The sequence below is a fragment of the Lycium barbarum genome, chromosome 10 (genome assembly GCF_019175385.1).
Source record: "Lycium barbarum isolate Lr01 chromosome 10, ASM1917538v2, whole genome shotgun sequence".
In the NCBI taxonomy this organism is placed as follows: Eukaryota; Viridiplantae; Streptophyta; class Magnoliopsida; order Solanales; family Solanaceae; genus Lycium; species Lycium barbarum.
In genome coordinates this window covers 105025752-105053732 of record NC_083346.1, presented here as the reverse complement: position 1 = coordinate 105053732, position 27981 = coordinate 105025752, and the positions used below count along the sequence as shown (strand labels likewise).

General features: G+C 36.5%; 1 protein-coding gene and 2 pseudogenes across 1 annotated transcript; all 3 read right to left on the bottom strand.

The window, feature by feature from the left end:
• Nucleotides 1-854: 854 nt before the first annotated feature.
• LOC132616113 (uncharacterized) lies at nt 855-13592 on the bottom strand (annotated as a pseudogene).
• On the bottom strand, nt 2077-4593 carry LOC132615147 (probable inactive receptor kinase At1g27190; annotated as a pseudogene).
• Nucleotides 9190-14997, bottom strand: LOC132613239 (uncharacterized). Its single transcript, XM_060327274.1, has 3 exons — nt 14898-14997; nt 12187-12257; nt 9190-11322 (listed from the first exon to the last, which is right to left on the bottom strand). Exons 1-3 carry the CDS (start codon nt 14995-14997, stop codon nt 9190-9192), a joined length of 2304 nt encoding a protein of 767 aa, XP_060183257.1.
• Between the last annotated feature and the right edge of the window lie 12984 nt (nt 14998-27981).

Genomic DNA, 27981 nt, shown 5'->3' with positions numbered 1-27981 from the left:
TTTTTTAAAAAGAAAACGTCATATAAAAGTCTCAAGTAGAAGATGTACACGATATCATGCATACTCGTATAAGACTTTAGCAAAAACTCTCTATACATTTTATTGTTTAAAAGGTGAAGAATAAAGAAAACATGAAACACGACGCGAATAGAGATCCATCCCACTATTTTATAGTAGTGTAAATAATATTAAAACAAAAATTTAGATCACATGAGCAGGAAGTAATCAATCAAGATGGAATGCAAGAACTGAGTTTACTAAGATTAGGTATATAATAAGAGAATTTAAATTATACGAGAGGAAAAATATCTAACGCCTTGTAGCTTGCTACTCAAGATCGTTGGAATACTTTCTAGCTTATTACACTACAAAAAAAACGGGTTTTAGCGACGGACTAAATCCGTCGGTAAATAGCATATATCTGTTGCTAAACCAATATAGCTACAGAATAACTACAGAATTGAATCCGTCAGTAAATTCCTCGTAGCTAGCAATTTGCCAACAAAAAAAATGAATCTGTCGCTGGATTAACGACGGATTGGCGACAAATTTTGTTTGTTGCCAATATGAGCGACGAATGAAATCCGTCACGATGGTAATAATTTCCGTCGCTAATTTTATGAGTTATTTCGTCGTTTCTTCTGAGTGGCGACCAATAGTTTTTGTCGCTAATTCCGTAGCCAATTCTTTTAATATACACATTTCTGCATTCCTTTTGGTGACGAAAATAATTTGTCGCAACATTTGAAATCCGTCGCAAATCTTTTTTATTTTTTATTTTATATAATATTTTAAATACACCTGTCCAAGCATATATTAGATACTCATGTAATAACTTAATTAATAGAAACTAATATTCTACAAGGTCCAAAATACATAGCAGAATGCAAAATAATTTTGGAGCATCCACAACGATAATATCCAAACCGAAAAATCCAAAATCATATGCAACATCCATAAAGTCCAAACAACAAAACTAACAACCATAAAGTCCAAACCACAAAACTAACTAATGAGAGACTGGAGAGCCACGATCATCATCAGAAACCGATGCATGAACTTGATCAATGTTGGCAGTAGCTGGAGCTGAAACTATAGGTGCCATACATGGTGGATGGTCGTTAGGAGTGTCCATCTGAGAAGAGGCTGAAGGATTCAATCCACGTACCCGCTCAACAATAATAGGAAGCAAGCGATAAGTCAGTGCAGGAATTATGCTATCAGTCAGTGCAGGAATTAATCGCGTCACTAACTCATCCAAAGTTCCCGTCGCTGCTGGTTGAGCATTCGGAGGTGGTACTGAGGATGTAGCATCAGATGCAGAAGAAGGACGAAGATTCGGCCCATAATATAAGTGTGCTTGAGATCCAAGACCATATATTCTTCTTTTCTTTACCCCTCCTACGGCTTCGTAATAGGCTTGACATTGATCAACTTCAGATTGAGTTTGTGATTGATTTTGTAGTATTTCTTGATATTTTTCCTGTAAAAGAGAGTGATAATTAGTTAAACTCATTTCACTAACAGTGAGCACATGTACGAGAACCATTAAATACAGCAAGAATAATGCCCTGAAAGCTTCAATACAATTCAAGATATCTCTATCTCACTGAAGGAAGCAAACAAAGCTTCTTTTTTTATTTTTTATTTTTAAGTTTTGATAAGTTCAGAGAACAATTCAAAAGCTGAACATCAACAATATAACCAGATTGGTGGTTTCTAAACTAACCACCATGAATTAAACAAAACAGTTATAACTATTACAGTGAAAATACCTAAATGAAACACTAACAGTATTCTCAAAACATACATCAATTAACTTATCTATAAATAATTTGGTCCTAGAAAAAACAATAAATGATGTTTCATCATAACACACACCCACACAATAAACAGTTATGCTTTCTTCTATTACCTCATAAAAATAACTGGCATCTGCATCTAGCACAAGAAACTGGCTTTCAAAATTTCCTTTTTTTATGATGAGAGTTCTTCTAGATAGGGTGGCTACTGATAATGCAGTTAAAAGGTTTGGAGTGAATTTATCTTCCATCTGTAGCTGATGTACTACTAATCACTATGAGGAGACTAGTTACCATCTGTTTAGTTGTGGTTATATTGCTAATCAAGTTTGGACTTTCTTCTGCAATTCATATGGAATTAATCTGATCCATGGACAGGTTAATACAAAAAGCTATGAAGTGGTGGTTGGCAAAGCCTAAAAATGAGGTTCATAAAACCATTTTACAATGCTTACCAACTGTCATATGCTGGCAAATATGGAAAAGCAAGTGCACTGCCAGGTTTGATAATAAAACTATGTCTCACTGGTTCATTATCCAGCAAGTGACCAAGATGATCACTATGATCATTCATTTACAAGCACTACGATCACTATAATCATTCATCTACAGTTCCTTGACCTGCAACTACTAAATTGCAAAGCAAGCTCGCGAGCTAGTAAAAGGAAAACCACTTTCTAAATAATGAGATATAAGTGTTCTCCAAGCAAGTCCTCTAGTTGCACCAGCAGCAAGCCTTGCTGGCCAAATGAGCTTGAAATCACCATTCCTAACACCAGTACTAAGATTACTATGTAAAAGGGAATAGAAACTTCCATTTTGCATATGCTGATACACCAAAAACCTTTCAGTATCAACTATATAAAAACCTAATAAAGGCACTAAATTCGGGTGCCTAAGTTTCCCCAACTGATTCATCTCGGACCGAAACTGTTTTTCGCTTATTTACAACTACTCAGCCTTTTAATAGCTAATACAGATCCATCCGACAACATAGCTCTATAAGATACACCATTCCTAGTTGAAATTACAATATTTCCACTATCAAAAGAATTAGTACCTACTAATAAATCATTAAGCTTAATCTTGTTAATAGGTTTTTGAAACAATGTAAACTGAACAATCTTAAAAGCTCTCAACTTTTCAACCCAATCACTACCATTATTACTACTACCTTTACCATCACCAAGCTCTCTATCTTCCTAGTTTGGATGAACCAAAAACCATCTCCAAATCCCAAATCCAAGAATTAAAGATCCTAAAGCACCAACACCAACACCATCAACAACTATAATAATAACAGGACTCTTATTACTCAACTTACTACATTTATTTCCAAGTGGGTTCCCACAAAGTCCATTATTCCCTTCAACAACTAACTATGCTCTCTAAAAGATGCGAATAAATCTATGCAGAGATCAATGAAAGAATCTGTGTAGAACTTAGAAATCACCAGTTACTACCAAACAAAAATTTCAAACAAGCGGATGTGAAGGGTAAATGGTAAAGATTGGACCCAAGTCCCGAGTTAGGGAAAAGCTGCATTTTTTGGTGTACCAGAACTTCATATAGATAACAGGTGCATAGATAAAAATCCAACTCTTTAGTCAACATTAAGGAGCCAAAGAATTATAGCGGCTTACACAAAAAAATACTTAGTTCAAATAAATAAATTATAGATCTGTTAAGAAAACAAATTATCTCGAATCAACTAGCTTACATAGATGAAGATGAGTGAGCTTACATCATAGATCATTGCAAGCATTGATATAAAAACCAACTTATGTACACTTGAGTTCTACAGCCAGAAGAAGATGCTTAAAGTAATGAAACTAAAGTCAGAATACCAGGAGGTGATTTACTTGCAGAAGTATACAAAATTGACCATAAGCATAAATTTACTACATTAACATGATGGTGCCTAATTCCCAGCTCAATGATAATAAAATCCAACGGTTCTCGGTTGGTATGATATACTAGGATAAACGCATCCAAAAACACAGGCATTACTTAACTCACTAGAAGGACATGGATTTTAAGATAAATATTAAAAGTTTCCCAACTCCACATTTGACACACAAGAAAGACCTTTATTTGACACACCGAACCGTTTCAACCGTTTCAACCTGCCAATCTCAAATGGTATTGATCCAGCAATTTTATTGTCACTTAGCAAAAAGGTGTTCAAGAATTTGCAGTTAATAAACTCAGGTGGTACAGACCCAGTAAAAAAGAGTTACCAGAAAGATCAAGATTAACTAAATAAGGTAACCAAGAACAAATTTGAACAGATAGTGAACCTGAAAGTGACTTCCTAGAAAGATCAAGTGATTGAAGTGAACTACAAAACTGAAGATCAGGTGGTAGTGAACCAGATAAAGACATAGAAGTAAGTTGAAGTGAAATGAGCCTACTTTGAGAAAACAAAAGCAGAATTATTGATTTACTCTGCTAAAGGAATATGAGTGTTCAGAAAACATATTTGTTAACATAAAAAAACTGAACTGAAATCAGACAGTACATGACTGTAAATCTGCCATTTTATATAATGGTAGTGCTAATCTTGGATTAGATAGCTTTGCAAATGGTTGTGTAGTTGAGTTGATATTTAACCATTCCCCTTCCATCTAGTATGTTAAAAACTTACTCGTACCCAGTGTTTAACAAAGCCCTATCAAGACTTGTTTGGTGTTTAAATTAAACTAACGGATGCAGACGGGGTTTTTTTTTACACACTTTTGCTGTGATTAAGTATTTTACCCATCTAGTACTGTGTCTTAATTTCTGGCATGGCTTTTACTCTTGGTTTCCTTATAAGCATCATTTATATATGTAGTTAATGTTTCCTACTATGTTTAAGATAGTGTCTTTAAGTAGCTTTGAGGAGATTCCATCTTTTAAACAAACTTGCCTTCTGTGCAGGGATTATGTGAGCAGATCGTAAAGGTTTTGCTGATAGTGGTGCTGCTATTTCTGTAGGGTACTAGTCCTGATGTGGTTACTTATAGCACTTTAATGAAGGCCTTTATGAGGGCTAAAAAGTTCGATCAGGTTTGGCTTCTAATATTGCTATCAGCCATTGGCTTTCGCTCTTTTCTTGAATGTGATGGGACTAAACAAAGAAGTTCCTATAGAAGATTATAGAATGTTGGACTCACATGCACGATTCGGGCTCGCTCACCAACAAAATATTTTCCATCATGACCGTGTGTATGGACGTGCAAATGTACCTCACTTGGTGCTGGATCCCGACCCTTTTTAATAGCCTATACAAGAAAAAAATATACATAGTTTAGTAACTTCCAAAACCAACAAAAACAACAACCAATGTCACAGTAGAGAATATATTTTGACATATTCCTTTTACATATGCAGAGTCCATATTAGAATATGTTCATGAAAAATTAAAAACTAATTGAAGGCAGGAAATCAGTAAAAAGCTATGGTGAAAATGAGAGAATTTTTTTTTAAAAACTAATAGCATTAATTAGTATGTGGCGGTCCATGAACCCATACAGTCATTGGTTAACCGATCCTGATCATTATCTTCAGAATTTGTTCGCAAATAGGCTATATCGCAAGTCCAATAAACACAATTATAGAATACATGTCTTTCTAATTGGATATGTAGGTAACTGCCATAGCCGACTCATAGTATATTTAAAGAAAAATTTAGAATTTGACATGATGGCAATTTAGTTAGGCAAACGCCAAAGCCACAAAATTAACTTACAAGTCTCTTGTGATGCTCTCCGATGGAAATAGAGCCGCCCGTGTGAGTCCCACTAGCAACTGCATCCTCACCGCCACGACGATTCTTTGAAGCTATTTTTTATTTTTCAATAACCTTAGGATTTGCCCAATATCTCTTCCAACTTTCCCATGTTTCTTTCGGAACATAAACTGGCCGAATTCCCTCACCTTTTATTGAGCTAACGAAATCACAGTACCTTCTCGCTGCCTTTCTACGCCATTGCTTCCTCACTTCACTATCAATCGAAGAATCTCAATAGAATGCCTTCTGAAATAATTTTACAGAGTAGAGTATAACAATAAACTCATCATCTCAGCAAAAAAATTTTTATAAGACATAAGTTATAAGAAAGCACCATCAGTCACCCAATAAACGGGAAAGTAAATAAAAGAACTGCAGCTTTCTCTAACAGGTGAAAAGAATGAGATGTTGCCCGTGTTGCAAGGAATTGAGATAGAGGGATTATTAGACATGTTCTTGGTTACTTACTATGACAGCTTCGATTAAGAATAAAGCTATACATCTCATAGTCAAAGTTAAATAAAAAAATCTATTTTTCGTTCTGGACACTAACGGTAATTAGTGACAAACGTTTCAGTTATTATACCTCGAATTCTCCGAGATAAAAATCTTTTGTCTCTTGTGAGACACTTTTCCAGTTAACTCCATTAGGCTCAATTTCATTCTTGAAAATCTCAGTTATCGTCTCAGAGCATAATCTCGATGGTTCCAACCTAGACAAATTTGAAGACATTATATGAAGTCTATTATAAAGCAATTACAGTATAAAAATAATAATGGTGCAAGCAGAAACTAACCCTGAAAAAGAAAGAAAAATAAGTGTCCGCTGCACGTTACTGTTGCTCTCACCTTCACCTACTACATCACTCTGAGCAGATGAACCTTCACCTATTGCGTTTCTCTGAGTAGACGCACCCTCGCCTATTACGTTGCTCTCATTAGGTATTATCGGAGATGATTCAGAAATGGATGGGGTACTACCATGACCTGATGTTTGAATGGGTGGCGTAGTAGTAGGACATGTTTGAACTTGGTCTTGCCCACCTGAGGAATTGGTACCACCTTGTTGAGAACTAATTGGGGGAACAGGAACAAAAGGCATATTACCTCGACCAGCGCTACCTCGACCTCTAGTTGAGGTCTTGATTGCGCGGCCTATGCTACCTCGACCTCTGCCACGAGCCATATCTACAAGAAAAAAAGAGGCAATCATGTTTTAGATAATCAGCATGAGAGTAAGCAATTGAAACCACTGATTACACACAAAAAATGGGCAGTAAATTATTGATTTTGCACAATAATTTTATTATTGAAATTCGACCAACTTCCTGTGACCAAATTCACAGAAACATGTTAGGTTTATGGATCCTCACTTTCCTGATGAAATTTTTATAAGGAAAGTTAAAGGATGAATGTCAAGCTGTATATAAAAGGTGATCAGTTAAAATGAAAGAAGTCAAAAATCCACAAAAGGTCCATTTGCAGTAGTAAACTCAGGTTAATACCTTCAATGTTAAGAAATGAAAGAGATCATCACAAGCAAACTGCTTTCTTTAAAGATTACACACAAAAAATGGACAGTAAACGCAACTAACAGAAATGAAAGAGATCATCACAAGTAAACTGTTTTCTTTAAAGATTACACACAAAAAATGGACAGTAAACGCAACTAACAGAAATGAAAGAGATCATCACAAGCAAACTGTTTTCTTTAAAGATTACACACAAAAAATGGACAGTAAATTAAATTGTGCAAAACCATAAATTATTGCTAGATTTTCAGTATAGTAAGCAATGGATATATTAAGAAAAAGTCTTTGGATTGTGCATACATTATGAAAATGGCTAAGAAGCTTAGACATCCAAGACAACCAACAGATGTAGACATATCACATACTTATAACATCCAAAACATATTACTACAAACAAAAGTTAATAAAGATACAGTAGCACATTTCTATCAACACACTAGTCAGTATCTATTTCTTCTTCGAACTCCTCCTTATCATCCTCCTCAGTTTCATACTCATCTTCTGTATATTCTTCTTCAGAGTCTTGATGCTCTTCTTCGAATTCATGATGCTCTGGAAACAATCCATCATCAATTGGTTCATCCATTTCAATTGCTTCCCCATTTGGATCATGCAGGAGTATAACTTCATCAACGATCATATTCATATCTATCTCATGGACTTCAACTTCTTCAACTTGGAATAAAAGATTTAGTTCCACTTCCGGAGTTGTGATCACTTCCTCATCAGGTAATTCAATAACATTTCGAGGTTTGACTTTCAATACGGCTAACCAATCATCCTTGTCCTTTTTTGTGCTAGGATAAGACACATAACACACTTGAGTTGCTTGCATCGCAAGAATAAAAGGTTCATATTTATTAAACCGACGACGATGGTTAACATCGACCAATTTGTACTGATTATGCTCCTTAACACCAACATTCATAGTTGGATCAAACCATTCACACTTGAATAATGTAGTTTACTTTAAAGGTGCTTCACGATATTCCACTTGTATAATCTCTTGTATCCGTCCATAGTAATCGCCAACATTTGGATCCGAGATACAAACTCCACTGTTCATTGTTGATCTAGCACTACCGCGACGTAATGTGTGAAATTTGTATCTATTAACAAAACACATTGGATAAGAATATGCTCTTATTAATGGTCCATGAGCAAGACTACGCAAGTATTTGTTCTCAATATGATTGGATCGAACCTATTTTAAGAAAATTATAAGACTTAGTCAAATTTCACAAGCCATTTTAAGCAGTCATAGTTTAAAAGATAATGATTGATGGAGGCTTACATATTCCTTGAACCATATAGAAAAATATGTTTCAAGACTCTCATCTATTTGATCTTGAGATAGATTCGGGAACTCTTCTTGCAAACGTTGCACATACATGCTTCATTGCAACAAAGTAAGTTAAATAGAAACTCATAATATATGGATATATTCTTTATTTTAAATAAGTATAACTTTATAATGTTACCTCACAAATGGCTCAACCTCTTTAGTATTTAGTAAATATAAGTTTGGCTTGATTTCTTCAAGGGACAAATCTTTTTTTTTTCTCCCGATAGTTTGCACGGATGAGTGAATATTGAAACATTTCCTTCAATATCTTCTACAACACCACCATCATTGTTACGGGCCACATTTTGATGACGTGAGATAACATGAGGTTCAAAATAATGAGAAAACAATTGTGTTGACTCCGCCATCAAGTATGCTTCACAAATGGAACCCTCAACACTAGCTTTGTTCCTAATCATGTTTTTAAGAGTTCGAAGGTACCTATAAATGTAAACCAATAAATTATTGGATACTTGTCACCATTAAAGAATATATATTTTATATTTACCTCTCAAAAGGGTACATCCATCTGTATTGTACAGGTCCAGCAATCCGTGCTTCATATGGCAGGTGCACAGGTAAATGTTCCATTGAGTTAAAGAAACCCGGGGGGAATATGCGTTCTAACTTACACAAGATCTGTGGGATGTGTACCTCTAATCTCTCCAAGTCCACCACTCGAAGAACAGTTGAAGTAAGATCATAAAAAAACAAACTCAACTCTATAAGTGCCTGCTACACATTAATAGGAAGTAGCTCACGAAAGGCAATTGGCAATAGTCGTTGCATGAACACATGACAATCATGACTTTTCATGCCAAATAACTTAAATTTGTCCGTGTCCAAGCATCGACTCATGTTCGAAGCATACCCATCTGGAAACTTCACACCTTCCAACCAATCGAACAAGACAACTTTTTCATTCTTTTCTATTGTATATGCAGCTTTGGGATAGATTCCATCAGGATTCCTTGCTAACTGCGGTCGATCGCAATATTTTGCAATATCTAGACGTGCTTTCGGATTGTCTTTGGTTTTGCCAACAACATTAAGAACAGTGTTAAACACATTGTCAAAGACATTCTTCTCAATATGCATGACATTAAGATTATGTCGTATCAAGTTAGAACTCCAATAAGGCAAATCCCAAAAGATGCTTCGTTTTTTCCATCCGCATGAATTACATATCCTCTTATTAACTTCTTGTGCATCTAACTCAGTTACTTTTCTTATCCCCAACTCACAAATTTGATTCAAAATTTCTTCTCCTGTTCTAACGGTAGGTGGTGGCCTTGTAACAGTATGACCTTTAAGAAAGTTTTTACGATCTCTCCTAAATGGATGATTTTGATCAAGAAACATTCTATGACTGTCAAACCAAGTTGTTTTCCCACCATGTTTTAATCTGAATGATTGTGTTTCCTCCATACAATAAGTACATGCTAAGTTTCCACCTGTACTCCATCCTGATAACATAGAATATGCTAGAAAGTCATTGATTGTCCACATCAAAGCTGGCCTTAATTGAAAGTTTTGCTTTTTTGAGATGTCAAATGCTTCTACACCTGTCTCCCACAACAAAGTCAATTCCTTTATTAGAGGTTGCAGATAAACATCATTTTTTAGTTTAGGATTGTGTGGCCCCGGTACAATGACAGTTAAGAACATGTATGCCTCCTTCATACACATCCCTGGAGGCAAATTATATGGAGTGACAATTACAGGCCACGAAGAGTATTTTCTCCCCGTCTGAGCAAATGGTTGGAAACCATCCGTACATAACCCCAACCTCACATTCCTTAGTTCAGCAGCAAAAAAGGAATGAGTTTCATTGTAGTGCTTCCAAGCCTCAGAGTCTGATGGATGACGCATTACCCCCTCCTCTTGTATATGCTCGTGATGCCATCTCATGTCGGCAGCTGTAGCATGAGACGCATATAATCTCCGCAATCTAGGAATCAAAGGGAAATAATACATTTTCTTGTAAGGGACCAATTTCCTCTTACGAGAACCAACACGACGTTTATACCTCTCATAGCCACAAAACTTACAAGAAGTTAGGTCCTCATCATCACCCCAATACAACATACATCCTGAATTACAACAATCAATCTTTTCAACAGGCAAACCCAAGCTACGCACTAGCTTCTTGGTCTGATAATAACTATCAAGCACTATGTTATCTTCAGGTAAAGCCTGTTTCAATAGATGCATAATTTGATTATAACCCCTCCGTGACAAAGTATTCTCACTTTTAATATTTAACATCCTAGAAACTACTGCGAGTTGAGAGAGGGAAGAACCAGGATACAATTTTGCATCAGCGTCTTGTAGCAAATCATAAAACCTCCGGGACTCAAGATTAGGCTCCTCCTCCATTGAAGGATTAGATTCCTCCTCCACCAAAGGTTCACAGTGATGAGATGACTCAGGTTCAGTATTACTCGAACCCTGGCCAAAGTTCGGTCCAGCTGCATCTAAAACCATTTGGCGATATGGATTATAATATCCCAATTCAGGTTGAGTACCACCATGTAAATCACTATACATCTCACCGGTCACTTCTTTTTCCCCTTGATACTTCCAAACAAAATAGTTCTCAACAAATCCAAACGATTGAAGGTGCAATTTAATGGTTTCAACATCCATGAATTTAATATTGTGACATTTCTTACACGGACATTTGACATCGTCACCACTCATGCGGTTTCTTTGAGAACATGAGAACTCAAGAAATTTATTAACACCAGTTATGAAACTAGAATTAATACCCCCTCGACCATCCAATCTGTCGTACATCCAACCATGCTCTAGATTATCCATAATCCTATTTAATGTTAAAATAAACAAGAAACTTAGAGTTACTTTCTGTAAATAAGTAAGACAATCAGAATGCCATCCAAAGGAAAACAAGTTGAGTTTAAGACCAATTTTTTTTAACTGCAAAAAGAAAGTGTGTTGGCTATGAAGTTTAAGGAGGTAATAATAAACTTTCTTAATCAACAAAGGAAAAAAATAGTAAAGACAAGAAAGATTACCAACATTAAAACAAGCAGATATATATATACTATAATCCTACCCAACCAGACAACTTCACTAAAATGCGCCATCAACCACAAATAATTTTAGCAAGGGTAATCAAACAAATAATAACACAGAGAATAGCTCCAACTTTATGAGCCAAAGTTAAAGGTAATTAAACAACCTACTGTTTTTTCTCTTAGTTTTCTGGTTGTTAAAGAAAGAAGAAACTCAAGAAATCAATTAAGCAAAACGAGGCAAATCTATTCTTTACATAATTTCTCAAGATCGTAAGGAATACAAAAAATTTCACCAATTCAAACATTAGGTGAGGTAAAAGAAATCACAAGTCACATTAAGACTTCCCAAAGTGGCTATAAACTTAGTTATGTTCATTTTAGAGAGGTTAAACCTGCTAACTTTAGGAAAAAAAGGGCAGAACCGAGAAGTGCTTTGAAATACTTTCCTTAATCAATGAATCTCACATTTACCATTTGGAATTACTAGCCTTGTCACGGGAGGATCATGTTTACAAAATTTGAAGACTCAAAGTATCACAACAATATTAAATAATTCGTGTATTTAGTAAATGAAGTTTAAACATGCCTCAAACTCAAAGTTCTTCACTTAATGTTAAGCTCGTTTTAGGACTTTAAAACTTCTCCATTTCTGGACAAACAATGAGAGCAAATAGCAATAATCCTAACAAACCTTTCGAGAGCTTTTTGAAGAATTTGATGAAGTACAACTCTTTCCTAAACCCTGCAACTCTTTCCTAAACCCTGCAAGAATGAATATAAATCTAATCCTTCAGTATTAGTGAAACAGAGATTTAGCCAGGAAACCAAAAATTTACGTTCTTTAACAGCATAAACATCGTTAAATGTCATACAAGAGGAAAATAGCATTGAATAAAATAGCAAAAGAAAAGAAGAAATAGATACCCAAACCGTCAATTTTTTATCTATACATTTCCAGATAGCTATACATGTATCTACTAGTTGATTATTAGTTTATTACATTCTAACTTAGATTAATGTGCACATAACAAGTAAATTGAGATAAATGCGGTCAACTGAGAATAGTTCTTGCTTGCAGTTCCAATAGTAATAAAACCCCACTATTTTCACACTAACTTCCCAATTAAATTCCAGATAATTTCAAGAATGCATAAGAGCACAACTCTTTCCTAAACTTATTTTCATAAAGGAGTTGATTAAAAAGAGTACACCTTGGGGGTATTCGGATTCCTAACTTGGGTTTTCATATGGAATTTGAAGAGAAAACTGCAGTTGATGAAGTTGCACCCATATTTTCTTGGAAAACTAATTTTTGATGCTAAACAGAGAAACTAAACTATATTTAAGAAACCCAAAATAAAACAATTGCAAAATTTCTCCTCCTTCCAACACACTGACATATACAAGGTGGCAACAAAACCAAAATTTATGTTCTTTAACAGCATAAACATTGTTAAATGTCATATACAAAATTCAAGCTTAGCAATAAGTTCCCCAAATCACAAAGACCGTGATCAAACTTGTTGATTTTCAACAAAAACAGGAAAATAAACAAGACCCACAATTTATTCAACTATAATTCGTACAAGAAAAACAAAGTACACACAGAAATTAACTGAATTTCAATTCAAACAGAAAGAAGGATGATTTTCAAAAAAAAAAAAAAAAAATAGACCCACAATTTATTCATAGAAAGAAACAAATTTGACACCTGAAATTCAACTCAAACCCCCTCAGAAGAGAGAAAAAGGGCTCAGAGAGAGCCCTCTCTTTGAGGAAACAACTGCTATTGCTGAGAGCTAAGCGACTCTTACTGAGGTTTTTAGGGTTTTTATGATTATTATTGATAATACCCAGTGCATGTATAGCTACTATTGCTATTGCCTCTCTCTCTTGTGCATGTATGTGTCGCCTTTCATAATACCCAAACCCTCAATTTTTTATCTATACGTTTCTAACCTTTAAGGGAAAATGTTTATATCATTTACCCACTAGAAAAGGTGGCCAGCTGAGCTGAGCATGACCAAAAATACAAAGAAAAAATGGAAGATTGATGATATTTACTTTTTTAACTGATATAGAAAAGCAAGAAAGAGAGAGAGAAATAAACAAAGTAAATCACCATGGTAAATGAGAAATAAACAAAGTGAGAGTATGAGAATGGCGTCGAATTTTTCGGTGGGTTTGAAAAGCAATTCCGGTGGGTTTCAAGAGAAAGAGAAGATGGTGGGTTTGAAGAGAAAGAGGTGTTAGTGCGTTTAGAGAAGATGGTGGGTTTATTTTATTTCGTTTATAAAAATAAAACTAAATTTTATTTACCGACGGATACATTCTGTCGCTAAAAATTAACTTGAAATTTTACCCTTTTAAAAGATAACGACGGAAATATCTGTAGCAACTGGTATTAAAGTATGGTGAAACATACATATTACTTAACGACGGAAATAATCCGTCGCTACATACGTCGCTAATCTGTAATAAATTTTGCCGCCCATGGTTTGTCATAATTTTAGTAGCTAAAATAAAGGCGCGCAATTTTCGAGCCAAAATATAGCGACAGATTTAAAAATCCATCGCCATTTCGTCGTTAATTTAGATATCATTTCTTTTTTCTTTTTTCTTTTTTTGGCGACAAAACTCTAATTCTGTAGGTAATCCGTCGTTACCTAGAGACGGAATTAATTATGTCGCTAAAACCCGTTTTTTGTTTGTAGTGGTAGCTACTACTCGAGGCGCTAGAACTAATTTAGTTTCAATAGGAACAACATAATACATTTCAGAGTTGGAACTTTAATGTTAATTACTTGTTGCCTCAGGCCTAAGGGGAAAATTTAATGTTTCATTATTTTTAAACTTAATATGTAAATATATTTTACACATTATTCGGTACGGTTCAATACCTTTTCGGTTTATTTTTGTAAAATAAAAAATCTACCCAATTTTCTATATGGTTAGAAATTTATATAAAAAATGTCAGTTTTATTCTAAAAAAAACAAAAACTAATAATCAGCTCGGCATGGTTTTGTTCGGTTTGTTAAGTCGGTATTTACAAAACCATTGACACCTCTTAGGATGCCTATGAATCCATTGCCATTCCCTTTCCCAACTCAGAATATTTCTGGTGCATTCAAGCCATGGCAGAAGAGCTTGCCATAGTGCATTGGAGAAGGAGCATTTAAATAGCAGATGAGTTTGGCTTTCCATGCAGTTCTGGCAAAGTACACAAGTACCACTCACATCCATTCCCCACTTCAACAGCATATCCTGGGTCCTTAGCCTTGCAATCAATAGAATGAAAACACACTTTGGGCTTGCAGCATTATGGCAAACTAAGTTCCTCCAAGGAACTTGATTCACCTCTCCTCTCAAACTCTTGTATGCTTCTCTGATTTAGAATTTACCTTGTTGAACAAGCGAGCTATTCTGATCAAGTGTAGGCCAGTACTTTCTCATATTGAAGATCTTCCCCACCATCCATGAGGCTTTTTTAGGAGCCTCCATTGTGAACAAATTTTGGTGCTTTATATAATAGGTATGTACCCAGGTTATCCCTAGTTTTTCGTTCTGCTTACTCAGTGCCCATAGCAACTTGTGATAATTGCTTGACTCCACACTTTCATATTAATGATATTGAGTCATCCTACTCCTTTCGGCATACAAACATTCTCCCAAGCTACAAGTGCTCTCTTAGAAACAATTGCCTCACATGTCCACAAATAACTTCTACATAGGGCTTCAATTTGTTTCATCACTTTTTGAGGTAGCAGGAATAGCCGGCTCCAGTTTGCTTGAACTCCAAACAGCACACCTCTTATCAACTGCAATCTTCCAACATAAGATATTCCCTTGGCCATCCATCTTGTGATGCTGCCAGTAATTTTGTCTACCGAGGATTTGCACTGAGAAACTGTCAACCTCTTGGTAGACAATGAAACATCTAGATACTTAGATGGTAACTCACCAACTTCATACCCAAGCAACTGCAGAATAAGGTCTCTGGTACTACTGTCCACACCCCTAAAATACACCTGACTTTTGCTCAATTTGGCCTTTAAACCTGAAGCTTTAGAAAAGATATCAAATTTCTCCTTCATCAGTCTGATTGAAGAAAGATCCCCTCTACCAAGTAGGAGCAAATCATCTGCAAAAAATATATATGAGTAATGCGTAGTTTTTGGCATCTGGGATGAAAGTTGAAATATGGTATGTCCTCCAAAGTGCTTAGACTTCTATTAAGATATTCCATGAGAAGCACAAAGATGTATGGTAACAAGGGATTTCCCTATCTAAGGCCTCTTTTGCTTGTATTATCAGACAGCCCCACAGATCATGAATGTATAGCTATTGATGCTAGTCATCACTCACTTCATCATTCTTGCTGGAAATCCTATTTCTTGTAGCATATTTTAAATGAACCTCTATTCTAATGAGCCACATGCCTTTGGTAGATCCACCTTGATCATGCATCTAGGAGATGTTTGTTTCCTAGTGTGTCATTTGACTAGCTCATGACTAAGTAATATGTTATCAACTATAACTCTTCCAGGAATAAAAGCTGACTGGCTGCTTCCTACTAAATCATAAATCACCCTTTTCAATCTAGCTGAGATAACTTTAGAGATAATTTTATATATAGTTGTGCAGCATGCTAAAGGTATGAGGTCCCTGATACTATTAGGATGTGAGATTTTGGGGATAAGTGTGACAACTGTGTTATTGACAACCTTGGGCATCTTTGAATTCCAAATAAATTCATGGACAACCTTGAAAACATCCTTCTGGATAATATATCATGACCTTCTTAAAAAAGTGAGCATTGAATCCATCTGTTCCAGTGTCACGCCCCGGGCCTGGACCTGGGCGTAATACGACATTCGGTGTTCGACTGCATGTGATCGAGTGAACCACATGGCTTGCTGAATCAATATGGAACATGTACTGATGCAAAACATAAGTTAAAACATGAATAGTACGAATAAAACATGTGACATCATAATAATACTGAAAATACTGTTTAAATAAGTGCGGAAATTATCAGAAAGCATGATAGTGTAGCCCCTAAGGCTGACAAAACTGAATACCCAACATGCCGTATTGACTAGTCTATGAAACCTCTGATATAAGTCTGGAATACAAAACTGTTGCTGGGACATGGCCCCTAGCTATCTAACATGACATGACTACTGGAAAGTAAAGACAATGCCCCGAAGTAAGTGGGGCTCACCAACTAGCTAATACGATGATGTCCTAATGAGCAAATCCGTCGTCCTGTAAATCAGTACTTGCATCATCAAATGCAGGCCCCGACAAAAGGAACGTAAGTACACTGGAATTGTACTTTTATGTAAAGAAACTAAATGAAAGAACAGTAAGTGGGGTGCTCGGGGAACGGGCAACCCATATTAATAACATAGATACATTAAGTAATATGAATCTAAAACTGTAAACTATAATTGAAACCTGGACATTATCATGATTTGCATGATGATGCTGTAACATGAAAAAACATTTTTAAGTGGGAGAGCCTTAGTAAAACTGACATGTAACCACCACGTGAGCACGTGGCGTCTAATCTCTGTCCAATCAGCTAAGCCATCTCATATCTTGCCAGGTTATGAGACTTGAACATGACATGAATGGATCCATAAAATAAACCACAATTGATAACATGAAGTTATCATCCTAACTTGGCGGAGAGATCCTTATCTGACATTGGCATACACAGTTGCAGGTATTAAACATTCTTGATAATCTGTACTACTCTCAAGACATGAACATGAGTAATAGGTGACATCTAAGCCCATGGTTTTCATAACATAATTCAAAATATATTTCATAACATAATTCAAAATATATTTCATAACATATATACATAATATAGTTTTCATGAGACATGGGACTCATGGAGGATTCATGGAATAAAGCAATAGTAGTACGTATACATTTTTGTGTTACATGCTTGAAACTCATGGAAATAATGATATGAGGATTCCTAGATTACATAATGAGTTCATGATGTTCAAAATGATATACATGAAGTAAATATGAAGTTTCGTTATTTAAACCATAAGAACATTTTAAGTTTCATGAAACTAAGGTTTAATACCTATAAGGATGACAAATTTGTGGAAAACATGAATAAACGTGGCGAGGGGAAGAACAATGGTATTATCACACGTAGATAGAAGCCCTACCTACCTGGAAACGCTTTAATTCAACGAACTAGTTTGCTTCTTTGATGAAGAACACCTCAAAACCCTAGCTTAGATCACTTAAGAAGGATTGCCTTGGAAATTATATGTTTTCATTTAAGAATCATGTGTTTAGTGCTAGAATTGATTAGGAATCTTGAAATGTCCTTACCTTGATGTGGGAGGATGAGAGGAGAGAAAATTTTTCTTCAAGTGTTTTTCTATGGAATTGGAATGACTGATAAATGAATTTTTGGGGTTAAGTGTTGAATTTATAGGACTGGGCTTCGGGATGCACTGGCTCACTGAGCGAGCTCCAAAGTGAGGGGTCACCCCGCTATGGGCTTCGCTCAATGAGCTCTATAGCGAGGTGATGCGTCACTATGAGGTTTGCTTAGCGAGCTCACCCTACCTTCCCATATTTAGTCATTTTTGTGAATGTTTCATATGTGCACTACTATACCTCGCTGAGCGAGGCTTATAGCGAGACATTGTCTTGCTCTTGGTCTCACACACTGAGCCCTTCTTGAAATTCCATACTCAGTCAAAAAATTCTGATTTCGCGTTGTGGCACACTGACCTATCTATGCGAGGCTTATAGCGAGACACTGTCTCACTTTGAAGCTCGCTTGGAGAGCTCCCTCTGTCTCGCAACACTTAGAAAAATTTCTGCTATTCAATTTACTTTAGTTCAAGAGTACGGAATGTTACAACCAGGTGGTTGGTTATCATCAATTGAAAATAGAGCTTGTCTAATCTCTAGGCAGGTGACATCCGTGCACAATTCCCTTTGTTGTTGAAGTGTGAGACTTGGCCTTTTTCCCATTATGTTGAGATCGCCTGGTAAAGTAGGAGTTGTTGTGCCTAAGAGCCCCCTATAAAATTGCAAAATCTCCTTTTCTATATCAGCATGTTTCAATAAAGTTCTGTCTTGTGCATCCTTCAATACAGGAATGGCATTTGCATGTGCTGCGGCCTCATACAAATAAAAAAATACATGTTGTTCCCATCTCTTACATTCACTCAATGTGCTTTGGACTTTTGTTTTAATATCTTCTATTACATACTAGACCATTTATTTAAGTCCTATAGAGCTTCCTTTTCCTAGACAAGCAAATAATCTGCTATAGCTTCAATTATTCGAGTTTGTATATTCAAGAGCATCATCGTTGCCTCTACCACCCTTCTGTCAATGCTGCCTATCTCCTTGTGCATGAGTTATTTAATAGGGGCCTTGCATGCCTTCAGTTTTTTTTAAGACTCTATACATGTTTGTCCCTTGAATCCTTTGCTGCCAGACTTCAGTAACAATCCCCATGAACTTATCATCCTTTATAAGAATGTTGATGAACCTGATTAGTTTTCTATTGCCAGATGAAACAGCTTCATTGTCATGCCCGAACCTGGACCTGGACGTAACAAGGCATCCGGTGCCTGACTACACATGACCGAGCAAACCAACTAGCTGATTGAATAAACATGTGGTATCATCACACACTGAATGCGAAAAAATAAACTAACACATGCTGACATACTAAAAGCCTGAATAAATAAATAACTGAAAATGCAGAATACTGCGCAAAGTATGAACATAACAAAGTTGCAAATCATGCTAACATGAAAAGCATGCGGCTCTGACTGACTACGACTGTAGTCTATGAAGTCTCTGAAGAGTACTAAAAATACTGACCGTTTACCGGGACAAGGCCCTGGCATACATGTCTATATAAAATACTGAAAACATGACTGTAATAAGGATAATGCCCCAAAAGAACTGGGGTTCACCGAGCAGCTGTTATGACAATCCTAGCAAACCGATCCGTCGTCCTGTAAATCTGCATTGTGAAATGCAGGCCCCATGCAAAAGAGGCGTCAGTACATTTGAATTGTACTGGTATGTAAAATAACTGAATAAAAGAACCGTAAGTGGGATGTTAGGGAAAGGGCAGCCAAAATCAATAAACATGTATATATAATCTAAAATTGATAACTGATAACCAATAACTTGTCACACCCCAATCCTGATAGGGCGTGATGGGCACCCGACCCTTACTTAGAGCCGAGCGAACCCGCTGGTTCTCGTTATACTCATAAATCTCACAGGACTCTTAAGTCATCAAATGAAATGAACAATGGAAGCTTTTCGAAAACATTCTTTTCGTCTTTCTCGAGCCAAATAAAATCTGTAATCATATGAATCTGTAAAGTAATGCATAATGATACATCGGCTTAAATAGCCGCTTACAAGAATGACATACTATATACGTGACTCTGTCTGCAAAGTCTCCAACATAAATCAATATACCGTAACATAGATACTCTGACTCGGCAACACTCCGGCTGGAACATCTTCTAGCAATATCCTCTACTCATCTGTATACACCTGCGTGGCATGAAACGCAGCGCCCACAAGAAAGGGCGTCAGTACGAATAATGTACTGAGTATGTAAGGCATGAGTAACAACATAACATAGATATGAAAAATAACAAGGAATGAGAAAGATAACCTGTACATCTGAATGCCTCGTAGGGCGGATGTCATGCATGCTTAACCTTTTTTTTTAAAATATTTCTATACATATACATAGTAACATGCCCGGCCATTAAGGCGCGGTGTCATATATAGAATATTATGCCCGGCCATTAAGGCTCGGTGTTATCATCATTAGCCCGCGTCCGGGCCTCCTGCGTCCGGGGCAATATCATAACATGCCCATTGCAGTGGTGTGCACATCTACATGTCTGCCCGGCCGACTATAGCGCGGCGCGGTGTGAGAAAATACATACATAAATATATAAAGCATGCATGAGATCCAAATAAAAGCTATGAGTACATCGGAGTGACGTAAGGTCGGTAACCTCCGATTATATTATGGAATAATCAACGTCGCTTTGTCTCACCTTGAAGGAAAAATTATTATAAGGTGAGACCAACAACAATGAATAAAATTAAGAAAGGTCAAAAGATAGCTCAATATTCTCATATCGTCATTGAAATCATAAACTTGGAACCTTTGAACATAAAATCGTTCTCATCATAGTCATCATAATAATGTAAAGCTCATGTACATGGAAATCTATATGAATAAAATCATCTCATAAAAGCATTGATCTCATAACTTGAGACTTTTAGGCATAAAATCATCATCATCATAAAAAACATGCTCATCGCGGTTATCATAAGAGCTCACAGAATCATAAATCTTTGATTTGGAAAATACGACATTTTTGGAAAAAAACAGCTATGAATTATTAGGAAAGGAATTATGCCTTGGAGGCGTAAACATTTAACTTTTGAAAACGAGAAAGATATGGAAACCTTTATGAAGCCGTAGTATCGGAATCATGCCTTTAGAAAGAAGGGGACTAGCCTTAACATACCTGAAGGATAATTTCTTGACTTCCAACTTACTTCTTGTCTTGCAATTCACTGAAGATTATTCGTAGCCTCGTAATCTACATATACAACCATTCATACTATTATTAGAATCATCATCATACGCTCGACTCGAAACTTTAATTAAAATTCTTTTAGGTTCTGTCGAAATTCGGCAGCATCTCCCCTGTTTATATGCCTAGACCGAAATCATTATATCAACAACCAATCAACAACAACAATACCAACATCATCAATACCATTATCCATACCAATATACTCCCTAAAACATCCCACACGATGTCTTCTAAATTTCTCAACTACCCAACTTGTGATACGACTATTTAATAACTTTATTTCCGTAAAGAAGCCGAAATTAATACCAACGACATCAATAACAACATCCTAAACATCCTACATGATAAATATATATATTTTATCCAAAATTCTCTTCAACCCTCAATCCATAATTCAACAACATCAACACAACAAAATATAACCTTTATTCTTGCAATTACTCCTTAATCCATATTGATAAAGAAAGAAATTCAATGATTCATTCCTTGTATTTACCAAAGTAACAAGATCTTCAATTTTTACTTGTTCCCAAGCTCCTCCAACACCAAAACGGAATTATAATCGCGTCTACGCGTTGCCCGGGCCTCGATTGATATTCCGTAGCTTGAAATTTGCTCAAAATCTTCAATTCTATATGAGATTTAAGATCCCTTTGATGGCTGAACTTTCTGGAAATTTTCAGAGGATTTTGATGAAGAAAAATGGGGGTTTGCCCCTTTTTATAAGAGCTGAGGCGGGGGCACTGTAGCTACGGTACTGTAGCAGTCCTGTTTCTGAGTCGACAACTCAGTTTGTAACGTCTATAATTCTCTACTCCGATGTCCTATCGACGAGCGGTTTGTTGCATTAGAAACTAGACTCGCCGAACTTCATTTAAGGACTTTGAAACACCTTAAAACTCCAAATATACATGGAGATATACCCCTCCAAAGTTGACTAAAAATCTGCCCAATATTTCTCAAATTTTCGTCGAACTTATTTTCTTCAATTTGCTTGACCTCGAAACCTTCCGAAACTCTTCATACATGATATTTATCATTTATTATACATGATATTTATCATTTATTATACATGATAATGGCCATAATATTGTGTTTCAAAATATTTTTTCCCGATTACGACTTACGAGATCGTAATTTGTCCTTTACTTAAACAATATACTTAATAATGCCTCGTTCCTCATACTCCGAAGTTGTTTTACCTAGTCGTAACTTGACATACTTACATTCAAATTTAACCAGTGTTTCTCCGAGGTACGGGGTGTGACATTCTCCCCCCCCCCCCCCCCCCCCCCCCCCCCCCTTCAAAAACATTTGTCCTCGAATGTTGAGGTAGAGTTCGCTCTGAGGTAGATGTCAATGTTTTTACCCGTACTTGGCGGTTATTACTTTACTTAATTTCTCGTTTGAAGCCGAATTTATCCAAATTACGCAATCTATTCTTCTTCTTTTGTGGCCAAAATTTGTGCCTGTACTCAAGGTCGTCTCTTTTCTTATTTTTTGTCTGTCCCCTAACTCTCCATGCTTTATCGCTTTCATTGTCTCTTTAGTCTTCGTTGTTTACATTCTTGTATGCCCTTTCATGCCGTGCTTACCACATACCTTTATCCAATTTTTGATCTCATCTTCTTTATATTAAGAAATTCTTGTTCTCTTTGATCTCCACGTATCTTTCTTACGTTTCACAGATGTCCCAAGCCATTGTCTTCTTGGAGGTGACTTATTCTTATTCTTACTTCCTTACAGATAACCTCAAGGCTGATCACATTTAGCAACCTTCGTTTTCTATAACAGTCGAATTAATCTTTGCGGTACTTTGTCTTTCAACTAGTTTAACACCGAATGTCTCGCTTAATTTCTCTTTCCTTCAATTGGACTTCTGGCAATTGGCTGACTAACGATAATTCTTGTACTTATATCAAAAACATCTCAAACTTCTTCTTTAATGATTCATTTTCTTCAATTTACTCTTAAGGTTTCTGATCCTTTGCTCGGCTAATAAATTAGGAGTGAATTCAGAAGTTTGTCGAAAAATAACCAAGATTCTTAGTCATGCAGCGAATTCAGATCTTTTTCATTCTTTCTTTTGTCTGTACCCTTCATTTGTTCCTTTTCCAGTAAGAGCCATCATGTTGCTTGTTCTATGAGGTTTCATTGTCACCCGATTGTTCTAATCAAACGCAATATCCTTTAATAATTCTCTTTGGGGTTCTCTTTGTACTTTTAACCTTTGCCTGACTCTCCTTTAATAAGTCTTTCCCATAGTCTGACGCACTTCTCTATCAATTTGGTTTATTAATCAAGCAGATCTCTTAATTCTTTAAATGTCCATCTCCTTTAGTTATATCCTTGAATCGTTTTCTTGCGATCATTTCTACGTCTGCTTCCATGACTTCACCTTTCGTTGTCTTAATTCCTCCTATTTTGCAGCCCTTTATTTCTCTACTAATTGGAAACTTTCTTATTTAGCTGCGGCACTTTTCCTTGCTTGCTTCTCTAGTGCTACTTTAGATTATGCTCTTGGTATTAGTCGATTTTATATACATATCATTCCATCTCCTTTTCAATGCTTTTGTCGAACTTCTTAATTCCTTACAATGTCATCATAGTTCCACCTGTGGTAGCGCCCAGATGGCTTGCAATAGCATTTCCTTGCTAATGGCTTATTAGTCTCATTAATTACTTTGCCTCGGATTACTCATCCAATGCGTCAAAATGCACAGCCAAGAGATCTATATTCAAATGGGACTCCATTCGACCTATACAACAGTCCTCAGCACCATTCCTTATACTCTTGTATACCACATTTTCTTATCATCGTTGTTATCCCCTAACACAAGATTATACTCACAACATATTAATCCATTATTCAATTTTTTTTTTCAAATCCTTGTTTGGATCTTTCCTCCAACTTCCTCTCCTCTAATCTTGACATCATTACAAAAATAACTCATTAGCATGAGACTAAAATAAAATCTTACTTAGTTACAACTTTCTTTCAATACAAGTGGAATTCCCTCTTTAAATCCTTGGCTTTCCTATAGCAGCGGCTAATTGAGAATTAACTAGCTTCCATTCCTCTTCAAATATTTATTGTCGTCTCAACTCCATTCTACTAGCCATTTCATCAGGGCGGTTATTTATATGGTCCTGTGACATATACTCTCACGATTTAATATAAACGGTGACTTATGATTTCACGATGCAAGAGATATTTCCAAATCTCCGGTAGTACTGCTGTCATGCTATCCATAAGCGTATTGTTTTTCTTTCTTTTGACGATCATTGACATTTCTATAAATATTCCTCTTTTAAAACTCTCGTCTCTTCCAACGCCGCGATTTTTCTTTAGTAGTCCCGTCTGTCCTGATACTTATCCTTGGTCACTTGTATGCCTTCTCACTTCTTTTGTTACCTTTTTAGGGTATGTTTGCCGCATATTTAATTGTAACGAAAACTTTCTCTGGTACGAGCGATTCAAATCGTAGCCCGAAACACAACGTATTGCATTGACAAAACTTATTTCCTTGATTTGCTAAACCTTCATTATCTTGTCATGCCTCCTTTCCCATGTCTGTCTCATAATATACTTGCATTTAGTCTATTTCCACTTTTCTTTAGCACATCCTTGCTATATTAATTCATCCCAAATTTCGACTCCTTCAAGCCCGTACATGTCCTTCTTCTGTACTTAGGAATATTCTAATTCTCCTAAGAATGTTCTCATATACCAGTAACATTCAAGTATTGACCGTCTTTGGTAGTCAATTGGTCGAGCCTAGCGATCCTTCAACTCCTCTAGTCCATATAGTGTCGGAGCTACTTTTATCGTATGGTTTGACTTATTTCTCTTTTGCTAATTGAATTCTTGTATCAAGTCGAATGTCCACACATTTTGGACACAATTCAAATCACTTCCTTCCTTCATGTCTAATAGTCCCTTAGGTTAATGAATCCATGGTGACATTAGAATTCGTTAGGCTCCTTATATCATGCCCAACTATACCGTGCTCGTCCAGCCGTAAAAGGGTGCATTACATTTATTCATACGTGTGTACCATTATTGGTCTGGTCAGGAAAAGAAAAAAAATCTGTGCAGGATTCCGCTTTTCTTCCGCGATGCGGAAGGAAAGCGCAATGTCCTGAAGCCTTCAGTGCAGGACTCCGCTTTTCTTCCGCGATGCGGACGAAAAGCGGGAAGTTCTGAGGCCTTCCTCTTTCCTTCCGCGATGCGGACGGAAAGCGTAATGCCCTGAGGCTCTCTGCGCAGAACTCTGTTTTTCCTTCCGCAGCAATGTTCTGAGGCTGATTTTGATTGAGAAATCAAGGATCTAATTCTTGGCCTTTCGAGTAACATAAGATCATAACCTCCGAATGAATTATGGAGCTCGTATCGAATTCAAGGGAGTAATCGATGATGATAAACCAAATAATGCTTTATGAATCCTTAAAATAACAAGGTTTTACAACTTGAAATACGAAGCATGGGAATAGAGTGGACTTATTGCGGATCGCTCATGTTCATGTTCTAATTGGGTTCATATCATATCAATAATAGTCGATACTTCCTCTCATATTCTCGCGATCCATCCCTCTAATGTTCCGCCGATTCTTGTCCTCATCATGAAATTTTTGTAAAATACACTATTTTCTTTCTTCCTTCGTTCATTTCTTATTTCCCTTTACAATAGCATAGCTTGCTCATATGTGTGTTTCTTTCTTGTATATTCGTCTTGTTTCCTTTATAATCATATCTCTATCCCAAGTCCACCGTCGTATGCCATCACTGTCTACCCTTGGCCAACCTTATTAATTTATTAACCTTCCTCTTATAGTTGCCAATCACATAACTTCCTTTAATCAATTCATAACCGCACTTTCTCGTGCTCGTTAACTTCCTTCCCATATCAATATCTCTTTGTTATCACTTACTAACCAATCTAAATAAATCGTAATACTGTATTTGAGTTTCTAATGTCAACCTTCTTTATGTTTCTAATAGGTCCCACTCCTTCGAAATCTCGGATGCAACTCATCCCAGTTTCTTAACTACTAATCATTTTTCCCTCCAGGATTCCTCCCTTAAATTAGATTAAGATCATTCTAAACTTCTCTTCGAAAGCGTCCCATAATTGTCCCTTCAATCATGACTTACCAAATGGCTGATGGTCATATTTTCCCTTTTACTCTTTCCCTATAGACATGCAAACAATTCAATTTGCAAAAATTTCGGCAGAGTTTCCTCTATAATTCTTACTATCTCATTCCTGCACACAGCCCAGAAAACACATCCAATGCCCCACAGAGCAATCACGAATATCATAATGCCTTGCTCAAGTCCTTATATCAACATCCATCCATACTAATAAAACAGGAAACATACCTTTGGAATGAACAACTTCAGTTCGAAGCAATTTCCTCGTAGCGACATAATCGACTGCTTATCCATGATCGAAGCTTTTGGTTAGAATCCGGGATGTCGTATCCTATGATTTAGCTCTATGGCACGATCTAAGATAAGAAGAAAGGTCAATGGTTTCTAAATGCCCTGCAGCCTCTTGTTTATAAGTGTAGCGCGCTTCACACCCATAAACAAGACTCTACTGGACACGACTTTGCAGACAACCCCTAGGACGAACTGCTCTGATACCAATTTGTCACACCCCAATCCTGATAGGGCGTGATGGGCACCCGACCCTTACTTAGAGCCAAGAGAACCCGCTGGTTCTCGATATACTCATAAATCTCACAGGACTCTTAAGTCATGAAATGAAATGCATAATGGAAGCTTTTCGAAAACATTCTTTTCGTCTTTCTCGAGCCAAATAAAATCAGTAATCATATGAATCTGTAAAGTAATGCATAATGATACATCAGCTTAAATAGCCGCTTACAAGAATGACATACTATATACGTGACTTTGTCTGCAAAGTCTCTAACATAAATCAATATACCGTAACATAGATACTCTGACTCGGCAACACTCTGGAAAGAAATGGAACTCGCCAATCCAGCTGGAACATCTTCTAGCAATATCCTCTACTCATCTGTATACACCTGCGTGGCATGAAACGCAGCGCCCACAAGAAGGGGCGTCAGTACGAATAATGTACTGAGTATGTAAGGCATGAGTAACAACATAACATAGATATGAAAAATAACAAGGAATGAGAAAGATAACCTGTACATCTGAATGCCTCGTAGGGCGGATGTCATGCATGCTTAAACTTTTTTAAAAAAATATTTCTATACATATACATAGTAACATGCCCAGCCATTAAGGCTCCGTGTCATATATAGAATATCATGCCCGGCCATTAAGGCTCGGTGTTATCATCATTAGCCCGCGTCCGGGCCTCCTGCGTCCGGGACAATATCATAACATGCCCACTGCAGTGGTGTGCACATCTACGTGTCTGCCTGGCCGACTATACCGCGGCGCGGTGTGAGAAAATACATACATAAATATATAAAGCATGCATGAGAGCCAAATAAAAGCTATGAGTACATCGAAGTGACGTAAGGTCGGTAACCTCTGATTATATTATGGAATAATCAACGTCGCTTTGTCTCACCTTGAAGGAAAAATTATTATAAGGTGAGACCAACAACAATGAATAAAATTAAGAAAGGTCAAAAGATAGCTCAATATTCTCATATCGTCATTGAAATCATAAACTTGGAACCTTTGAACATAAAATCGTTCTCATCATAGTCATCATAATAATGTAAAGCTCATGTACATGGAAATCTCTATGAATAAAATCATCTCATAAAAGCATTGATCTGATAACTTGAGACTTTTAGCCATAAAATCATCATCATCATAAAAAACATGCTC

Excerpts from the sequence above, each read along its gene's own strand:
- LOC132613239 (XM_060327274.1), bottom strand. The coding sequence starts at position 14,997 with ATGGAGGCTCCTAAAAAAGCCTCATGGATGGTGGGGAAGATCTTCAAT. Across the intron at positions 12,258-14,897 it reads TAGCTCGCTTGTTCAACAAG|GGTTTAGGAAAGAGTTGCAG; the intron begins GTAAATTCTAAA and ends TCATTCTTGCAG. Across the intron at positions 11,323-12,186 it reads CTTCAAAAAGCTCTCGAAAG|AAAGTAACTCTAAGTTTCTT; the intron begins GTTTGTTAGGAT and ends ACTTATTTACAG.